Below are 18,986 nucleotides of genomic sequence, written 5' to 3'. Positions count from 1 at the left end.
AGTGGCTGGCCGTGCTACATACTCAGAGCTGGTGGACGGCAGAAAGGATGGCAGTTGGGTCCTTTGGAGCTTATTTTCCTAACATTTTAAGGGAACATCCCCTGGGTGACAGGCCAAAGGCTTTTTCTAAGTGCCCTTTGGCCCTTTTTAAAGAAATTGGCAACAATTAAAAGGTAGCTAGTCCAAGCAGCTGTAGAGGAGCAGCTCTGGCTGAGGGATGAGGGTCAGGCTTGATGACCCGGTATATTACTACTCTCAGGTTGCTGGAGTTTGAATAGTAAATTATAATCATGCCAGGATGAAGCTGTAAGATGAGTTTGATTTTAAGGAAGAGCAAGCCATTTTGAAGCTTAGAGAAAATGAAACACTAGGCAGCTACAGTCCACCCTCCTGTCAGGTCTGATACTCTAAAACACAGCCTGTCTCAGGGGTAACGTTACAGACTGCAGCTTGGTGACTATTGACCTAGGGGTGAGGACTCCTCAGGGAAAGGGGTGTGTGGCCCTCTTCTGGGGCTGGACCAGAACGTCAGTCTTCTCACTCCAGGCCAGGGCCGAGCCCCGTCGAGGAGGATTGGGACATCACAGTCTAAGTTTCTATGTGGACCAATTTCTAGTTCATTTTAATTTTTTTCTAATTTATTTAAAAAGAAATCAGCAAGCTGACTTAAGCTCCACCGGGCTTGCTTTTTTCTGAGTGGAAAGACTGAAAAGAACAGTTTGCTTTTCTTCTCATTTTCTATGATTTCATCTCTGGACTTGTCCATTTGCTCTTCTCAGCTAGGACCACCAGATCCTACCACGGGTTTCCGACATGCCTGGCCCGTGGTGGGTGGTCCTACTTAAAAGAGGAGGAAGGAAAAGCAGGCCCAGGAGAGGTGGCATTTAAAAAGCTGGTTCTGGGAGTGCCTTTAGTTTAGAAGGACCAAAGCAATAATAACCGGATGGCAGTGGCCACATTAAAGAGAGGATGGGGGCTGGGCATGTAGCTCAGTGGCAGAGCACCTTGACTGGCATGTGTGAGGCCCTGGGCCTGACCCCCAGTATTACAAAACATCAGTAATAAATAAGTAGAGGACACAACTTGTTTGGAATGATGGTTCTTGCAAAACACCTCAAATTTTACTCATGGTACAAAAAGTAATAAACGACACATTAGTACAGAAAAACACACAGCTTATAGCTCATCCTTTAAAACCAGAAGATAAGTGAAAAGTCAGCACAGATTCTTATTTTCACTATAAAAAGTAAAATAAAAAAAGTACACAGGGGAACTGAACTGTTTTTTCCTTCTTTCCAGGGATGTGTGACACATAAGTTCTCTGTCAGTACTAAACTAAACAATGTAGTAAACCAAAGCTGACACACGAACAGTAAAGCTGTCCACTGCCTCCTCCTCATGCTGAGCTAGACCAGTGAACACCATCTTGGCAGGAGATTGTGACGGGAAGAAGAAATCGCAGAGTCTTTACCTACCCTAATAAAAAAACCAAACAACTGGCTTACACAGAAAGGGTTTTAAGCCAACATGCACAACACACCTGACATGCCATGACGCAGGGTTGCTTCAGCCTGTTCCAGCACACAGCAGACATTCTCTGGTGCTGCTGAAACAGGTGCATCAACATGAAAAGCATTTTTATCTTTACAGCACTAATGACTAAAAAGCACATAGCATATAATACTTTGATCTTTAGGTGGATAATCATGGAAGTTCCAAGATCATATCCACTAAGTTTGCCTGAGTATTCATCTATAAAAATATTTTTCAAAAATAATGCTTGAAAGAGACTTCTAGAAACAGTGGGACTATATCAGGACCAACAGAAGACAGTGTTACAAGGACCATGTATGTTAAGACTGGGAGTTGACTTTCACATGTAGCTTTTAGGTAAAGGACATCTCTCTTGGTTGACCCCACAGCCAGCACAAGCTGTGATCAGAGGAGACACAGAAATCGCAGGACAGGCAGCTGGCTCCAGTAGCTCCCTAGATAAATACTCCCAAACAAAAACCCCATTGAGGGTGAAGGACTGAAACTATGTCCCATGTAAAAAAGAGCAGTGAGTGCACAAAGGACTCATGCAAAGCCTGCTGGAAAGAGGAGGGCTCGTGGTTGTGGTTATGCACACCAACATGTACCAGGGAAGGGCTCCCAGGTGGAATGGCTGACCTGGGCCTGATCAGAGGGGCCTGACCCAAGCACCTGAGAGGTGACTAGGTGGGGAGGGGAAGAACACTAATACAAAACGGCTTGTCAGGAGAAGTGGGTCCAAAGGTCCGGTCATGTTGTTTCTGACCTGTCAATACTTAACACAAACCAAGGGCTGCAGAACAGAGTCTTTCTGAGATGGACTCTTCTGTCGTCATTAGCTGTAGTCTCTCTGAGTCTGTTAGACTGGTGACATCCAGAATGTTCCTGTTCATTGCCTGGAGATGGGACCTAGTGCCTCAAATTGTTCTGGGAAGCTGGCATAGAGGATGATTTGCACAATGAAGTCACCACTAAGCCACTGCTTAAGTCCAGTCCCCGGCCTTCCTTTTCCTGCATGAAAAAGGAAACAGTTTCAAGGAGCAAGCAACAGGAAGCAGCCTTTCTGGCTCAGGACCCTGCCTATGGTGCAGGGAGAGGGGGTGGGGGGAGGGGGCACAGGGATGTAAAGCAGATTATTCTGTATTTCTGCTCAACTACAGCCCTGGGCACTCTTTAAACATGTTCCCCTCTTCACTGGAAAATATTTTTCTTATAAAGAGCCTACATTAAGACAGGATTAGACCAGTGCTTTGGTTTTTGTCCTGTGTATTTAGGGACTCAAAGGTTCTGTTTCAGCCAAACACGAAAAGGCTCTGGCCAGTTGGTTCAGGCCTGTAATCCCAGAAGCTCAGGAAGCTGAGGTGGGAGGATTGTGAGTTCAAAGCCAGCCTCAGAAACTTGGTGAGGCCCTGAGCAACTTAGGGAGACTATGTTTCTAAATAAAATTCATAAAGGGCTGGGGATGTAGCTCAGTGGTCAAGGGCCCCTGGGTTCATTCCCCAGTGCCAAAACAAACAAACAAATAAACAAAACACAGTCTGGCCAGTGGTTACCAGCTCCCTCCACTGACACACTATGTGAGCAGCTCTAATGATACTGGCCAGTTTTAAGGGGCAATGATCAGGGAAACATGGGAGATGGTTTCTAGTTGGAACTTCCTAGATGATTCAGGGTGGCTAGATAAAGAGGCAGTCATAACTTACTGCTCTGTAGTCCAGAAACATTTCTTTAAAAGCCAGAAAATCCGTAAACGTGAGCAGCATGTCAAATATGTCACCAGCCACTTCATCTTTATGGTGCCTGGAAAAGCAAAGGATGGTGGCTTCAGGAATGAATGGCCAGACACATGTCACTTCAAGATTTTGTGCAGAGGGCTGGGGATATGGCTCAAGCGGTAGGGTGCTCCCTGGCATGCACGTGGCGCTGGGTTAGATCCTTAGCACCACATACAAATAAAGATGTTATGTCCGCCGAAAACTAAAAAATAAATATTAAAAAATTCTCTCTCTAAAAAAAAAAAAAAAAATTTTGTGCAGAAGTATTGACTTCACATTCAGAGCCCACTGAAGGTTTTCTCTTAAATAAAAAAGGCAGACTTTCCACCTCGCCCCCAGTCTAGGGAAGGAGAAAGGAAAGAAACATAAAAACCTACAGTCGCACTCAACTCACTGTAATGTAGTTGTGAAAGCCGCCATGTTAAATCCAGGAATCCGCTCCAGTAGCTGTTCTTCAATATATTTTTCCACCAGAGAAATCTGCAACAGTGGAAAAGATCTCAGTTAGACCACCTTTAGAGAAGCAGGACATGTTTTCAGAAAACCCATCTCCTGCCCTTGGCAGTGTCGCCCGAGACCCTATTCTACGTGTAGGCTCTATGCTGAGTGACAGGGATACCAAAGGGGACCAAATCCCAGCTCCTGTCCTGGCTAAGTCGTGGGATTCCTGGTGCCGAGGGGCACTTGCAGGTAGTTATGCCATTAACAGGAGGCTGCTCTAACCCTGGTGGAGTCAGGCAGAGCACAGCTCCCACTCCCCAGTGCAGGAGGACAGGAAGTTAATGGTCTTCCTGTGTAGATGGAATCTGTGCAGACAGAGCACACAACAAGCACTCGGGGAGGAGTCCTGGCTCCTGCTGAGCCAGTTTCCTAGATTATGCCATGATTCTGTGTTTAGAAAATAAAAGTCCTCAAGGCTCAAACCCATTCTTAGAGGCTGTGAGAAGCCTCAGGGTACAGCCAAGGGCAAGGAGCTGAGGTCCCCAGGTTCCGGTCTTGGTGTTCCTATCACCTTGTAACAGTGATCTTGGCCTCTTTTCACTGTTTTTTTTTTTTTTTTTTCTGGCAGTGCTGCTGGGGATTGAACCCAGGGCACTGGACATGCTAGATAAGTGCCTACCAGTGGGCCACACCCCTAGCTCCTGTTTTCTCTTTTACTTAACAGTCATGCGTATATGACTGAAAACTTTAGAGGAAACAGCATCAAGGTATGTGAACTCACATATTACAATCGAAAGCAAGATTATGGCAAAGCCCAACATCTTTTAAATCACAAGTTGCAAGTTCCTCAAATACCACCTGAAAGCCTTTTGGAAAACAGCCCTAAGAGCTGGGTGGAGGAAGGTGAACTAAACCAGATTCTAATCAGAATTCCTGGCAGGTTTCTGCTGGCATTATTTTAAAAGCAAATTTCAATGTCTTTTGATTCTGAATTTGAGTTTTAAAGAAACCCTAATCTCCTGGTAGGAGAAACAAGAATTCACTTACATATTCGTTAAAAATGGGTGTGTAGATGAGTTTATTCTCTTCTGTATCTTCAAACTCCTGGTAGTACTTGTCCATGAAGTTTCTCTGTAATAACTGGAACTCGTCATCTGAACCACAGAGGGAGGAATTTATTATTCTTAATGGATTTTTTTACCAGCAATTCTGATCTATGAGACGGCAACAGTACTGCTTTCTTAACAGCTAATGTTTTAAGAGGAGTTAAATGGGACACTGACTTGAAAAAAAACAATCACTCTTATTTTATTTTGTGGTACTTGGGGTTAAACCCCAACCCTTTTTATTTTTAGACAGATCTTGCTAACTTGCCCAGGCTGGCCTTGAACTTACCATCCTCAGCTTCCCAAGAAGCTGATATTATAGGTGTGAGCCACAAAGCCTGGCTTTTTAAAAAAACTGTGGTAAGATATATAAAATTTACGGTGTTAAATTTTTTTTTTGGGGGGGGGAGTGGGGATAGTGGGGATTGAACTCAGGGGCACTTGACCACTGAGCCACATCCCCAGCCCTATTTTGCATTGTATTTAGAGACAGGGTCTCACTGAGTTGTTCAGTGCCTTGCCATTGCTGAGGCTGGCTTTCAATTAGATCTGTCTCAGCCTCCCAAGCCACTAGATTACAGGCGTGCACCACAGTGCCCAGCTGTTTTAACCATTCAGTTTGATGATTTTAAGTATGTCCACACTTCTGTTCAAATGTCACCACCTTCTGCCAGTTTGTTTTAAACACATCCCTATGGGATGGCTTGGGAACTCCCTTATACTCCTTGTCTGTAAAGGAACAAATTGTCTCTGTCTCTCTTATCTTTAAGAAATTATAAAAGCTTATTGGGCATACAGAAGGTCCATTCTCAAACTGCAGGACTTCAGACCTAATGGCAACAAGCCTCTCTCTTTATATAATTTAAAAAGCAGTGTTGAAAACAGCGTAGCAGTTAAAAATGTGGAAACAACAGAAGCCAGACTGCCTGAGTTCAAATCCTACTGCCACCACTTGCTACCTGTGCGACCTTGGACAAGTTATTTAATTTCTTTAAACCTCAATTTCTTCATCAGTCTTGTGGGGTGGCTGGGTGGAATTTGAATAAAAATTCATGCAAATAAAGAGATTAGTTCACAGCAAATACTTCATGTTAGGGAATAGGGAATTTTAGCAACTGAAAAGAATATTATTTTAAAAAATAAAAGGAAAGCTTCAAGAAAGGATCCAGACTTAAGATAAATACCCTGTGCCTGCAGAAGGCTCATTTTCTCATAGCAGATAGTGCCCATAATAGGGAAAAGAACTGAACAGATTTCAGTCTTCCCCAGAAATCCTCAAGTCCTCATGGAAGAGCTTAATGCACAGTGAAATGTCTATATTTAGGAATTAAGGGCACAAAGCTTTATAGGAACCGAAGGTTCAAAAAACTGATCAGTGGGCTGGGGATATAGCTCAATTAGTAGAGTGCTTGTCTCGCATGCACAAAGCCCTGGGTTCAATCCCTAGCACCACACACACACACACAAATTGGTTGGTGATTTTCAGACTAAACTAGATTAAGCTATATGGCCAATAACACCAATTAATTATCTTTTCCTACTTCTAAAAAAACTCAAGTCAATAGACAATGTCTGTTTTAAAATTTTGCAGCCTGTTACTATTCGTATTACTTAGCAGGATTAATGGATGCCAAATGAATCCACAAATACGAACACAAAACTCAGGAAACTAGAAATCCAGCTGAAGCCTAACACCTTATTTTCTTCATGGACATTTGTGTGTATGGTGATGGTTTTTTTTTTTTTTTTAATATTTATCTTCCAGTTATAGATGGACACAATATCTTTATTTTCTTTTTTTATATGGTGCTGATGATTGAACCCAGTGCCCCATGCATGGTAGGCAAGTGCTCCACCCCTGAGCCACAACCCAAGCCCTGGTTATGGTTTTATGTTCTGTTTTATAGTGTGAAAACTAAAAACTACCTAAAAAACCAAAATTACTCTTACTCCTATTTGTGAAATACTGGATGCTCCAGTATTTTTTGAAGCTTTGCCAAGAGCTCCTTCTAGATGCTCCATTACCTGACTATATCTCTCTAGGTCCCCAAATCTATGGTAATTAGTGTCACTAGACAGGGGTTGAGGAGAAAGTCCCTGCAAGGAGGCAATGGGACTTAAACTCGGAACAAGCAGGTTCTTTTTATTTTGGTACTGGGGACTGAACCCAGAGGTACATTACCACTGAGCTATATCCCTAGCCTTTTCTAGTTTTTATTTGGAAACAGGGTCTCACTAAGTTACTATGGCTGGCCTCAATTTCTGATTCTCCTGTCTCTTTGCTGGAATTACAGGTGTGTGCCACTGTGCCTGGCTGTGCAGGTTCGAAAAACAGAACTGAAAAGAATTTCAGGAAATGTCTAAAGAACGACACAAACAAAGATTTAATGAAGGATAGTAAAGATACATACCTCAAAGGCAGGATGCAGATGCCCCTCACCTCTCAAGAGAAGACAAGAGAATACCCAGGGTTGAACTCTCTGACTAAATACATATACGATTTTCCTGGGAACAAATGTGCAGGTTCCTAGCCAAGCTTTTGTGAAAATCAAATCCCATGTCAATCACTTGATATTTGGGGTTCAAAATGTGTCTTCTTGTTTAAGCAGCCTTGACATTAATTAGGTGTGAGCATATTGTATAGGTCTTTGAATCTGGTGACATTTAAATTGATTTTGTTTTTGTTCTAGGTGATCTGGTACAAGCACGTGCTGAAGGTGTTGTTCATCTAACTAAAAAGATAAGCATGGCTGGTCATGCTCATAGATTCAGGTCTCCAAATATTAAGGGTCTCATTTCTCTCTCCCCAAGAGCCCACCTATTCTTTTTTTTTTTTTAATACCAGGGAATGAAACCAGGGGCTCTTAAACACTGAGCCACATCCCCAGCCCATTTTATTTTGAGACAGGGCCTCTCTCTAAGCTGCTTAGGGCCTTGCTAAGTTGCTGAGGCTGGCTTTGCACTCATCATCCTCCTACCTCAGCCTCTGAAGCTGATGGGATTACAGGTGGGTGCCACTGTGCCCTTAGAACCCACCTATACTAATTAGTTGTTTTAAGGAGTATTAGGTTTCTAAGACAAATCTCAGTAAGACTCAGTATTGCACTGAGAAACACTGAAATTTACATGTAACTTGATGTTTTCTCTTTTTAAAAAATTAACTCTTCAAATTGATGTCAATGTCCTTAAAAGCAAGGGTCTGAGAACTAAAGAGCACAGATGAGGTTGTGGTATGGAAACTTACCCATGATAATGTCCTCTAGATATCCAACCACTGCATCAAATTCTGCATCGGATGCAGAGGAGCTGAAAAATATGCCAGGATTATGTGTTGGTTCAATTCATTATTTAAAAAAAAAATTTAATATTTATTTTTTAGTTGTAGTTGGACACAATACCTTTATTTTATTTATTTGTATGTGGTGCTAAGGATGGAACCCAGGGTCTCGCATGTGCTAGGCGAGCATTTTACCGCTGAGCCGCAACCCCAGCCCCTTAAAAATGTTTTTACGGACATTTTCCAACATGTACAAGAGAAAAAAGAATAGTAAAACGAGTTTCCATCACTCGGCTTCAAGAATTAAAGATTAGCTGATTACTGCCTATCAACCCGAAACAGAAGAAAAAACACTAATGAAATGCAATGGCTCCACTTTTATAAAACCCGATATGACAATGAATTATAAAAGGGACAAATAAGGGGAGCCACGGGCTATCTCCAGGCGCCTCCACCTTTATTCCCCGCGGGACCTACTCACCGCATCTTGGCTATCACGCCGCACCTACGCAGCGTGAACCAGGCGCCAGGGAAATCGTGGTCTACAGGGGAGCAGACCGGAGTCGCTGGGGGAGGGAGGTGGTGGTGGAGGTCCTCTGACCCGCGGTCAGCCCTGGCAGCTCAAGTCCCCTAGGTTTTGCTGACGCCTAAGGTTCAGGCGAGGGATTGTGATGGAGACGCTGATACTCGGTGACACCGCCCCCGCACGCCTGTCTCCCGGGACCTAAAGCTGCTGGCTCAGCGGCCGCAGAAGCCGCACAGCGGAGACCGCTTAATGGAGTGGAGCCTCGGCTGTCCCCCACCGCGACACCGACCCGAGGTCACCCGCTTCACAGAGCCGCGGCCTCCCGCAGCCGGAGCGCTGTCGGCGTCACTCACAAAGACAGCGCGAAGCTCTCTTCCTCTAGGGTGTCCATCGCCGCGGCACCGCATCCACCTGCGCGGGCGAGCGGGCCTGTCGGCCTCCTATCCCGCCCGCGGCCCGGGCCCAGCCTCCGTCCTGCTCCGCGGAGCCCACACCCGCATCGAGGGCACGGCGGCCCGCCAGCCGGGAGGAGGCCTCGCCGCCCAGGCCGCAGGCAGCCCACGGCCCAGCCGGCTCAGCGCGAGGCCCGGCCTCGGGCTCCTGGCTGCGGCCTCGCGCCAGCCGGGCCTCCTCGCACAGCGAGGCCGCTCCGCCGCAGCCGCCTCGGGTCCAGACGTCGGTTACCGACCAGCGCCCCGCCTCCCGTTACCAGGGTCACCGCAACCTTCACCGCCCCGCGGGCTCTGACAGCCAATCACAGGCCGCGTCCCCGACAGGGGTGGGGCAAAAGAGGGAGAAGGAGTCTGGGAAAAGGAAGGTCGCGAGGGATGCTGGGCCGACGTGGACCTGCGGGGAGTCGCCGCCGTGGTCGCGCGCTGTGTGGCGGCCAGGTTTCGGGTGGTTCGCCTTTTATGGATCAAGGACTCGAAGCCAAGAACTTTGGTTTCCTCACTTGCAACTTGGGGACAAAGCGGCCTGATAAGGTGTTTGGGAAGATTAAGTAGCTGAAAGTGTGTGATACTTCCGTTTTAAACGTTACCGAGGATTGAGCCCAGGTGCTCTGCCACTAAGCAGTACATCGCCAGCCTTTTGTTTGTTTTTTTGTTTTTAATTTTGAGATAGGGTTTCGCTAAGTTGCAGAGCCTGGCCTCAAACTTGCCATCCTTCTGCTTGCTTCCTGAGTAGCTCACAAGCACGTGCCACCATGCCCAGTTTGAAAGCATGCTTTTAAATGGCCGAAGCACTTGAGTGCCAATCTTGAACCAGATGATGCATAAGTCATATTTGTAGGAAAGGTATCCCTTGCTTCCCGTGGAAACAGACCCCAGTGCAGGAAGTGAATATCAAAATTTACACCATAATCTTCACATAAAGATTATTAGATAGTAAGTAGCTCCCTGGCTAATACTGCAAAACAAAAGTTGACAGAACCACCTGAACAACACAATCAGAAATAAGACAACTGGGGCTGGGTTGTGACTCAGCGGTAGAGCGCTTGCCTAGCATGTGTGAGGCACTGGGTTCATTCTCAGCACCAAATAAAGTAAAATAAAAGAGAGGCCCTTGCTCCATAACAGCAAAACTTTGAGAAAGGATTTCCTGGAGCTGATTTCTCTTGATTGGACCATTCAGCATTATGTTTCTTTGATTGCATGATTACCTTTTGGCCAAATGTGTGGTATGGAACTAGAGGGATTACTGTGTGAATTGAGGGTCAGATGATTATCCTGAATGAATTAGCAGACATCTTTGAATGGACATAGATATACCTTAGGATCAGAACTAAATTTAGTCACAAAGACACAGTTGTCTTGGGTGAGATCTAATCTCAGGATACTTAGTTTAGCACCAGGTGCTAAACTTTTTGGATAGGCTTCCAAAAAGACTAGCTGAGCTGGGCTGGATGAGGATGGAGAATGGAGTTCCAGCCAGCTGGGTAACTAAGTAAGATCCTGTTTCAAAATAAAATTTAAAAAGGGCTGAGGATGTAGTTTAGGAATAGAGACTTCTTCTGTCATGCATGAAACCCTGAGTTCAATCCCCAGTGCTGGGGGAAATTTTTTTTTTTTTTTTTTTGGAACTGAGATTTTTTTCCATAAAGCACTGGTCAGACAGCTCACAGGAGACTCCTCAAAGGTCCTACCACCTACTTCTTCTACCTAGCATACTTATGTCTGGAACAATGAACTTGCCCACCCTTCCTAAATCATGGGGTCAGGAAAGAATAATGTTTGATTTTGTCTGTTCTGGTTACCTGTTCATGTCCTCTGTTTGTCCCTCTTGGTGTCAGCTGGGGCGGCTGCAGTGGAGCCAGAGAAGCTTCTTCCAAGGAGCCCGCTCATGTGGCTGGCAGTTAGCCGTGGCTTTTGTCCAGGAGCTCAGATGTGGATGCTAGCCATGGACTAGAGGGTCTCAGTTCCTCTTCCTGTGGATCTAACTGGGCTGCTTGGTTTTCCTCACACTGTGGTGCCTGGTTCTAAAGGCAAGTATTAGAGACAGGAAGTGGAAGCCACTAGTCACTCAAAAGAACTGGTACCGGAGAATGGCACAGTATTATTCCCACTGGTCAAACAGATGCTGAGCCCATCCTGATTTAGGGGAAATGGACATAAACCTCATTTCTCTTTTCTTTTTCTGGTGTTGGGGATTGAACCTAGGGACTTGCACATGCTAGATAAGTGATCTATCACTGAGCCATATCCCCATGCTATAAACCTCATTTCTTTTTCTTTCCTTTTTTTTTTTTTTTTTTTGAGATGGGGGTCTTACTATTTTGCCCAGGCTGTTCTTGAACTTGTCTCATATATGTGGTCCTTCCCTGCCCCCTGCCTCCTGAGTAGCTGGGACAACAGGCATCCTCCACCACACCTGGCTTCAACCTCATTTATTTTTGGTACCAGGGAGTGAACCCAGCAGTGCGTAACCACACATCCCCAGCCCATTTTGTTTTGTATTTTGAGACAGCGTTCTCACGAAGTTGTTCAGGGCCTCGCTAAGTTGTTGAGGCTGGCTTTGAACGTCCAATTCTCCGGCCTCACCCTCCCAAGCTACTGGGATTATAGGCACAAAAACCTCATTTCTTGGGGCTGGAGCTCAGCGGTAGAGCACTAGCCTAGCACATGCGAGGTGCTGGGTTCGATCCTCAGCACTCCATTAAAAAAATAAAGATTAAAAAAAAAAAAACCCAGCTCATTTCTTGATATTGGAAAAATGCCAAAGAATTTGTAGCCATCTTTCAATTCATTTCATCATCCCTGGCTCTAGGAACAAAAGCGGATAAAGAACTAGTCACCCACTTCTCAGGCATGTGCTAAACAGTATACTAAACATTTATAAATACCTGTTTCCTATTGAAATATTTGAAATGGGGGTGGGGGGTGGGGGGGTGGAGTAACCCTATGAGGTATTATCTCCATTTCACAGATGGGAAATGAGGGCTTAGCAGGACATAGGTCCAGTCCCACTTCAAAGGAACTGCATCAATCATCATACAATAGTCTTTAATCTCTGGGTCATTAAACATACCCTTGGAAATCAGAATGATTTTATTTTTCCTGCTGAAACAGTATGGTGGTCTTTTTCCCACTTGAAAGAAAAAAATTATGGATTGACTTGAAAATATTAAATGGTGTTTTCCACTAATTATCCATCATTTCTTAAATCCTTCGTGGGTTAGATTAAGAATATTTTTAAGTGAATATACAGCAAAAGAAGAAAAGTGGACAATCTTGGAAAAAGCTGATCGTGGTTGGGAAGTTTGTTTTCATAGACACACATTCAAGATGGTTGAAATTCATGCAAAAGTCATTTTCTACTGGTAAAATTTTCTGTTTCTATGATTGAATCATTGTTTCCTGGCACTCTGCAACTGGCACAATTTTCTCCTGCTTTCCATCATTCAAAAAAGAAGGCAATTCACTAAAATTTCTCTTGGTGGGAACTCTGGATTTCTCCAATGAGTCATGAGAGAAATGCCATAACTAATTTTTTTTTTTGTTTTTTTTCTCCTTGGTAACAATGTATCAGCAGCAAAAATCTAGCCTTTAATTTCTCTGTAAGTGCGTACTTTCAGTGCAGAATATGGACCTCCTGTTTACTCGGTTCCACATAGCTTGTCAATTCCAAGTTTTTTCTGTGTGTGGAACATATAGTCTTTCCTTTTGAAGTAGCTTTAAGGTTACAACTTTGTTTTCATCCTGGATGGTTTAATCAACTTAAAATTGAAGTCCTTTTGTTTTATGGTATAGAAGCTAAGAATTGCAAAAGTAGACCGATTTAGGAATAAAGTTCAAGGATAGATTCTCTAGAAAGCTGATAGGCTCCATCATTTCTAACAAATTGTTAATTCGTTGGTTTTTCTTTCTCCATTGTTTTTACAATCCACCTTTACCTTTCTGTTGGGCTATTTCAGAGTTTCTTTACTTGTCCTACTATTTCCAATTTTTGCTTCTCTATCTCTACCCCACCCCTCCATTCAATTTTCCAAATAGAAGCCAGAGTCATCTTTTAGAATTTATCATGGTACTTTCAAGCTTAAACTTCTTTGCTTCTTACTACACTTAGAATAAAATACAAATTCCTTAACACGGCCTTTATGCAGCCCCCTTACCTTTCCAACACTGGAGCAGAACGTACTATTCTTTGTACTTGCTTCCTTTCTTATTAGTGATGTGATCTCCAAGGCCCTGAGCTCCTTTTCTCTTTAGGTAGGGCCTTAGCCGCACTGCTGTTCACCTAGCTACCTAGTCCAGGAAGGCTGTCCTCAGTCCCTCTGTTTGGCTATGTCTACCTTTTTCCTTTAAGTTTCCCAATGTTACTTCATCAGGTTTCTTCTGATCCCCCCACCCCTGCTACCCGCTGCCAAACATCTAAATTAGGTCCCCCTCGTACCCTTTTTGTATACCTTGCAGGCATAATGCCCAGCACATACTAGTGCTCAAGGAAGACCTGCTGGATGAATAAGTGACTAAAGATACTTCTTAATGCTTTCTTTGTGTGTGCGTGTGCGTGTGCGTGTGCTGCTGGGGATTGAACACAGGCCTTGTGCATGTGAGGCAAGCACTTTATCAACTGAGCTATATCCCCAGCCCTCCTAATTCTTATATTTGATTCTTACCCTGAAAAATAGCCCTTAAAATATGCAAGTATAATGTCTTGGAACTTTAGCAGTTAGCACCAATGAAAGTTGTAAAATCTTAGTCAAAAAAGGCAGCAGATGTTTTATTCTTCAATGCAAATCACTGTATTCACCACAAGCTAAAGAGGAGAACATATATCTATATATATGTATATATATATTTATATATATATTTGGATTCATGGAAGACTAGAGACATGGAAAAAATCCAGCACCCCAACAAGTACAGCCAGGAAGGAAATCAGCTCTGTAATAGAACAGGTTTAATGAACTACAAACAAGAAAGGGTGGGAAAGGAAGAAAAAAATGTGCATTGAGTTTAAGACACTATAAAACTCAGAAGACATATTTACTATTCAAGTATAAACTCAGTAAGGACTTGGCATAAATTGAAAGGCAGCTGCTGAGGTTCACCATTATAAAATAAGTTCTATGAATTTACAATTCTACCTTCCAATTTTCTGGGAGAAAAAACTGAACTCTTGAAGGTCTTCACCAGAGACCCTGAGAGGGATAAACACTTTTGATGAAGACATAGTCAACAATCCATGATTGAATTTACTATTCAAAAACATGTATTTATTTAAAACAATAGGAATATGTGTTCTCAGACTGTCCACTAGAGTTTTGGAGACTATTGGTTCAAGAGTTTCAAAGTATATTACTTCCAAAAACAATACTGATTAAAAAAATTTTTTCAACAAAAAACAAAAAACTTGATTTGATGGTACCTTAAAAATACCCTAAGTACCAAATTATTTTCCAGTCTAACTTTGCAATTTAAGAATTCCTCCTGCATTGGTAAAACATTTTTCCTCACAAAATGTGAATAGTGAAACTGGATAGAAACACCATGAATGTGAAAATACCACCAATTTTCTGCAGTTAAAAAAAACTAGAATGTTCTTTGGAATCACTGAAATATAAAAAAATTCAGATTTTTTTTTCTACAGTCTGTGCACCTTCTTTTGGGTTCATCATGTTGCTTGTAGTAATGACCTGCTTGATTCTAATTTTATAGATTCAAGTCTTGCAGTGCAATATCCATGCTTAATACACCGGTGATTCTTTGATCACTGAGAAGTTATGCTTAACCCAGAAAGGCTGTCATTTAGTTCTCCATAACGACTTCTCCCCAAAATAAAAACTTTGACTATGACACAAAACATCCTGTGTTGAACAATCACATGAACCCAACATGGAGAATTCCGGTGTGGCTTCAGCACTCAGAAGAGCATTGTCTCCTATTGTTTTTCATGGAAGTACCACAGGCCTGGCTACTAGCATTCAGCTTTCCTTGGCCTTAAAAGGAATTTCTTAGGGCTGGCAAGTTGGATTAGATTCTAAGAGAATTTTGTCTTTGACAAACTACCATTTTAGCATAAAATCCGGCCATGGCTATAAGTTTCAATGTGCGTACAACTGATTAGAGATGGTTTTTTCTTTGTTTTTCTTTTCAACATTGGCTGGAATTGAGTAGAAATAAGTCCGTGATGTCTCTTCACATATGTCATGAAATATGAGAAATCTGTCTGACTCTAGACACTATTTCTTTACGACACAATGGGCAGGTCTCCAGTTGCAAGGCACAATCCATGCACAGGTCGCTGAGAAGAAAGATAAAATGCCAGTCAAGTTAATGCTTCAAATGGTCAAACTCTAACTTCATGCCGACCAAATCTAATGTTAACAAGTTTATTGGCTGAGAGGGAAATAATTACACATGATTTAAAAAATAAAAAATTGAGTATATAAATAATAAATCTCTCTCCCACTTTTGAACCTCAATCTAGCTCCTCAGAGAAACAAGTTATAAGCCCAAGTGCATTCTATATGTATATAGTATATACATAGTATACACACAGATGTTATTTGCAGGCAGATATACAATGACATTTTTCCTGACAGCTAGTTATTCATTCCATTAATATCATTTACTATATTATCTTTCACCACAAGTTTGATGTAATCTTTTTCACTTTTAGTTAGCTCTATTTCTGGGCTTCTATTCTATTTCATTGTTCTGTCATTCTTGTCACATATTAGAACCAAACTATTAACACTTATATTAAAATAATAGGTAAAATGATATTTAAGATGTAATAGGATTATCCTCTCCATAATTATTCTTCCAAATTTTCTTGCTTTAAACTTTATATATATATATATAGTATGAGGGATTGAACACAGGGATGCTCTATTACTGAGCTACAATCCAGCTCTGCTTATTTTCTTATTTTGAGACAAGTTCTCACTAAATTGCCAGGTTGGCCTCAAACTTACAATTCTCCTATCTCAACTTCCCCAGTTGCTGGGATTACAGGTGTGGGCCACCACACCCAACTTGGCTGTTGCTTTAAACTTTAGTTTGTCTAGTTCTTGGGGGCGGGGGGAACATCATGCTGCCCTTTTACTCTGGGCCAAATTAAACTTAGAGTTCAGGGACTACCTAGAGGTTTTTCTAAGAACAGAATAATTAGAATCTGATTTATATTCCTTGTCAGTTTGAAAGTTTTCTCTCCTTTTTTTTTTTTTTTTTTTTTTTTTGAGAAAGCAAGTCACTATGCTGTTCAGACTGGTGTCAAATTTTTGGGCTCAAGTGATTCCTCCTCCTCAGCCTCACCAGGGTTTTTTTCCTAAAAGTTTTCTTTATAGAAGCACCACATATTTCTTAGTATGTATTCTTAGTTGTGTGTGTTTTTTTTTTAAACTATTGTAAAAGGAATCTTCCATTATATGTCCTAATTGGTTGCTACTTGGTACTGATTTTTATTTTATAAGTTATAATGGTGACATCCTCATCCTATCCCCAGCATCTCTTGGAATATTTTCAGAATGTTACCATTAAAGATGTGAGCGGGCTGAGGATATAGCTCAGTTTTAAGTAGTAGTACAGTACTTGCCTAGCATGTGCAAAGCTCTAGTTTCAATCTTAGCACTGAAAAAAAGATGTATTTGGTGTTATGTGTCTGTACATGCACACACATACACATAATCAAGTATACATGCACATACCTTATTTTGGTAGTATTGGGGGTTCAACCCAAGAGGACAAGTACTCTACCACTGAGCTACGTCCCTATACCCTGTTTTTTATATTAAGGAAATATTCATCCATTCCTATCTTCCTTCCATCCATTAGAAATAAATATTGAATTTTTTTTTTCTTCCAGGGATCGAATCCAGGGGTGCTTAACCACTAAGTCACATCCACAGCCATTTTTAAATTTTTATTATGAGATAGGGTGTCTCACTAAATTGCTCAAGGCCTTGCTAAGTTGCTAAGGTTGGCTTTGAATTTGGGATCTTGGTGGCTCAGCTTCCTGAGTGCCCCTAAGCTGCTGGGATTATAGGCCTGCACCACTGCACCCAGTTGGATGTTGAATTTTAACAAATGCATCTCAGCATTCTTGGAGAAAGTAATAATATACCCTTGCCCCAGCCTATTTGAGTAGATTTCCTCCTATTTTGTGCCATCCTTAAATCCCTAAGTCCCCCTGGTTGTGTTACTGCATTATTTGCTAATATTTTATTTAAATTTTTAGATTTATATTGGTTAGTAAAAACAAGTTTTTTCCCCCCGTTTTTTCCTTTTCCTTTTCAGCTTTTGGTGTGATTATCATGCAAGCTTTGTGAAAACATTGTGGATTTCTTATTTTCTCTGCGGTCTGAAAAAGATTAAATGGATTGGACTACCTATTCCCTGAAAATTGTGAAGAATTCCCCTGTGAAACCATCTGGGCTTAAGATAAGGCAGGAGGATTGCAAGTTCAAGGATAGTCTGGGCAACTTAGTGAGACCTTGTCTCAAAAAATAAATAAATAGGGTTGAGAATGTAGCTTAGTGGTGATTAGTATTACAAAAAGAAAGACCAGAACAAAACCAAACATATGGTCTTAGTGCTTTGGGGAGATAGCTAATCTTCTATGGTAATAGGATTGCTTAGATTTTCAGTCTCTTCTAGGGGTCAGTTTTTGTTTATTTTATCCAAATTTCCTTTCTTTAGTAAGACATTCTTTTAAAATTGTTGTTGTTGCTGAATTGACTTAAATTTCCTTACAATTCTTTTAATTTCCTTTCTAACCCTGTTTTGGATATATCTAGTATAGAAACTATGATGACACTTAAGGTACCTAGTTTTAAGTTTTTATGGGTTAGTCCTCATTAGTGAGTCTTTATTGTGTATTAACCACAGGGAAGGGTCAGAGGACTCAAAGATGAATAAAATCAGGGGCTGAGGTTGTAGCTCAGTGGCAGAGTGCTTGCCTAATGAGGCACTGGGTTTGAACCTCAGCACCACATAAAAATAAATAAAGGTATTGTGTCCATCTGCAATTAAAAAAATTTTTTTTTAAAGATGAATAAATCCAGATCCTCCTATTTGGGATCTTCACAGTGTTACAGAAACAAAGATCAAAAAGGGCATCAAGAGCTGAGCACAGTAGAGCATGCTGGTAATCCCAGTGGCTCAGGAGGCTGAGGCAGGAGGATCACGAGTTCAAAGCCAGCCTCAGCAAAGGCGAGGTGCTAAGCAATTCAGTGAGACCGTGTATCTAAATAAAATACAAAATGGGGCTGGGGATGTAGCTCAGTGGTTGAGTGCTCCCGAGTTCAATCCCTGGTACCGCCCTCCTCTGAAAAAGGGCATCAAGATATACAACTTTCAAACAGTACCTGCCTATAAGGCCCTGATCACTAAAGCCTGCAAGGTGCTCAATCTGAGAAATCTGGGCAGCAGAAAAGAAACTGGTATAGCTAAGGGTGAAATGAAATGTACTGCATTCACTTCCGTTAACAGTCAAAGAGACAACAACCTGTTCCAAGACAGCAAAGGTACAGGGTACAGAGGCAGAGACACGGGTCCAGGCTGACCCATTCCTGGAAATGAAAAACGGGGTCCAACACCACAGGCTCTGGAACCCTGGGAGATCAGGTGGCTAAAGCTTTGTGAAATATATTAAAAAAAAAAAAAAGGCAGGGGTGGCATGTGATGAACTGCAGGTAGCTGGACTGTAACATCAACATGAGTGTTGCTCCCACACAGTCAGCACGAGTGGAAGGCTCAGTGCCACTACACTGCTTTCTGCTTCCTCCCCTTTCCTAACCATGGGATGGCCTTCTTGGGAACCTGCTTACTTGCTGCTTTTGCTGATGCTTTGACACTCTGCTCTGTAAGGGTCAGACTGCCCTC

At 42.3% G+C, this 18,986-nt stretch overlaps 2 protein-coding genes across 9 annotated transcripts in view; both read right to left on the bottom strand.

Moving 5' to 3' along the window:
* Positions 1-1,083: 1,083 nt before the first annotated feature.
* Positions 1,084-9,296, bottom strand: Arl2bp (ADP ribosylation factor like GTPase 2 binding protein). 2 transcript variants are annotated; one of them, XM_046435151.2, is made up of 6 exons: positions 9,012-9,296; positions 8,100-8,161; positions 4,797-4,903; positions 3,703-3,788; positions 3,237-3,333; positions 1,084-2,544 (listed from the first exon to the last, which is right to left on the bottom strand). In XM_046435151.2, exons 1-6 carry the CDS (start codon positions 9,047-9,049, stop codon positions 2,443-2,445), a joined length of 492 nt encoding a protein of 163 aa, XP_046291107.1. In that variant the 5' UTR covers positions 9,050-9,296; the 3' UTR covers positions 1,084-2,442. The 2 variants fall into 2 exon arrangements, with proteins under 2 accessions (XP_046291107.1, XP_058431828.1); XM_058575845.1 differs by lacking the exon at positions 9,012-9,296 and adding an exon at positions 8,614-8,880.
* Positions 9,297-13,853: 4,557 nt separating this feature from the next.
* Positions 13,854-18,986, bottom strand: part of Rspry1 (ring finger and SPRY domain containing 1) — a 44,814-nt gene continuing 39,681 nt past the window's right edge. For all 7 annotated transcript variants that reach the window (XM_046434285.2, XM_046434289.2, XM_058576011.1 and 4 more), the window contains one exon: positions 13,854-15,402. In XM_046434285.2, coding sequence (XP_046290241.1) covers positions 15,306-15,402 — 97 coding nt within the window. In that variant the 3' untranslated portion in view covers positions 13,854-15,305. The remainder of the gene's footprint in view (positions 15,403-18,986) is intronic.

This window comes from Marmota monax, unplaced genomic scaffold, assembly GCF_021218885.2.
Source record: "Marmota monax isolate L192 unplaced genomic scaffold, Marmota_monax_Labrador192_F-V1.1 WCK01_AAM20220418_F8-fsc00024, whole genome shotgun sequence".
Classification (NCBI taxonomy): domain Eukaryota; kingdom Metazoa; phylum Chordata; class Mammalia; order Rodentia; family Sciuridae; genus Marmota; species Marmota monax.
Note: the sequence above shows the minus strand (reverse complement) of the source record. Positions and strands in the feature narration are given on the sequence as shown.

What these genes read in the sequence shown, in the direction of transcription:
- Arl2bp (XM_046435151.2), bottom strand. Translation starts at nt 9,049, where the DNA reads ATGGACACCCTAGAGGAAGAGAGCTTCGCGCTGTCTTT. An exon ending in GAGAGCTTCGCGCTGTCTTT is followed by an intron (nt 8,162 to 9,011) that starts GTGAGTGACGCC and finishes CATATTTTTCAG; the next exon opens with CTCCTCTGCATCCGATGCAG. An exon ending in CACCCATTTTTAACGAATAT is followed by an intron (nt 3,789 to 4,796) that starts GTAAGTGAATTC and finishes CCACTGTTGCAG; the next exon opens with ATTTCTCTGGTGGAAAAATA.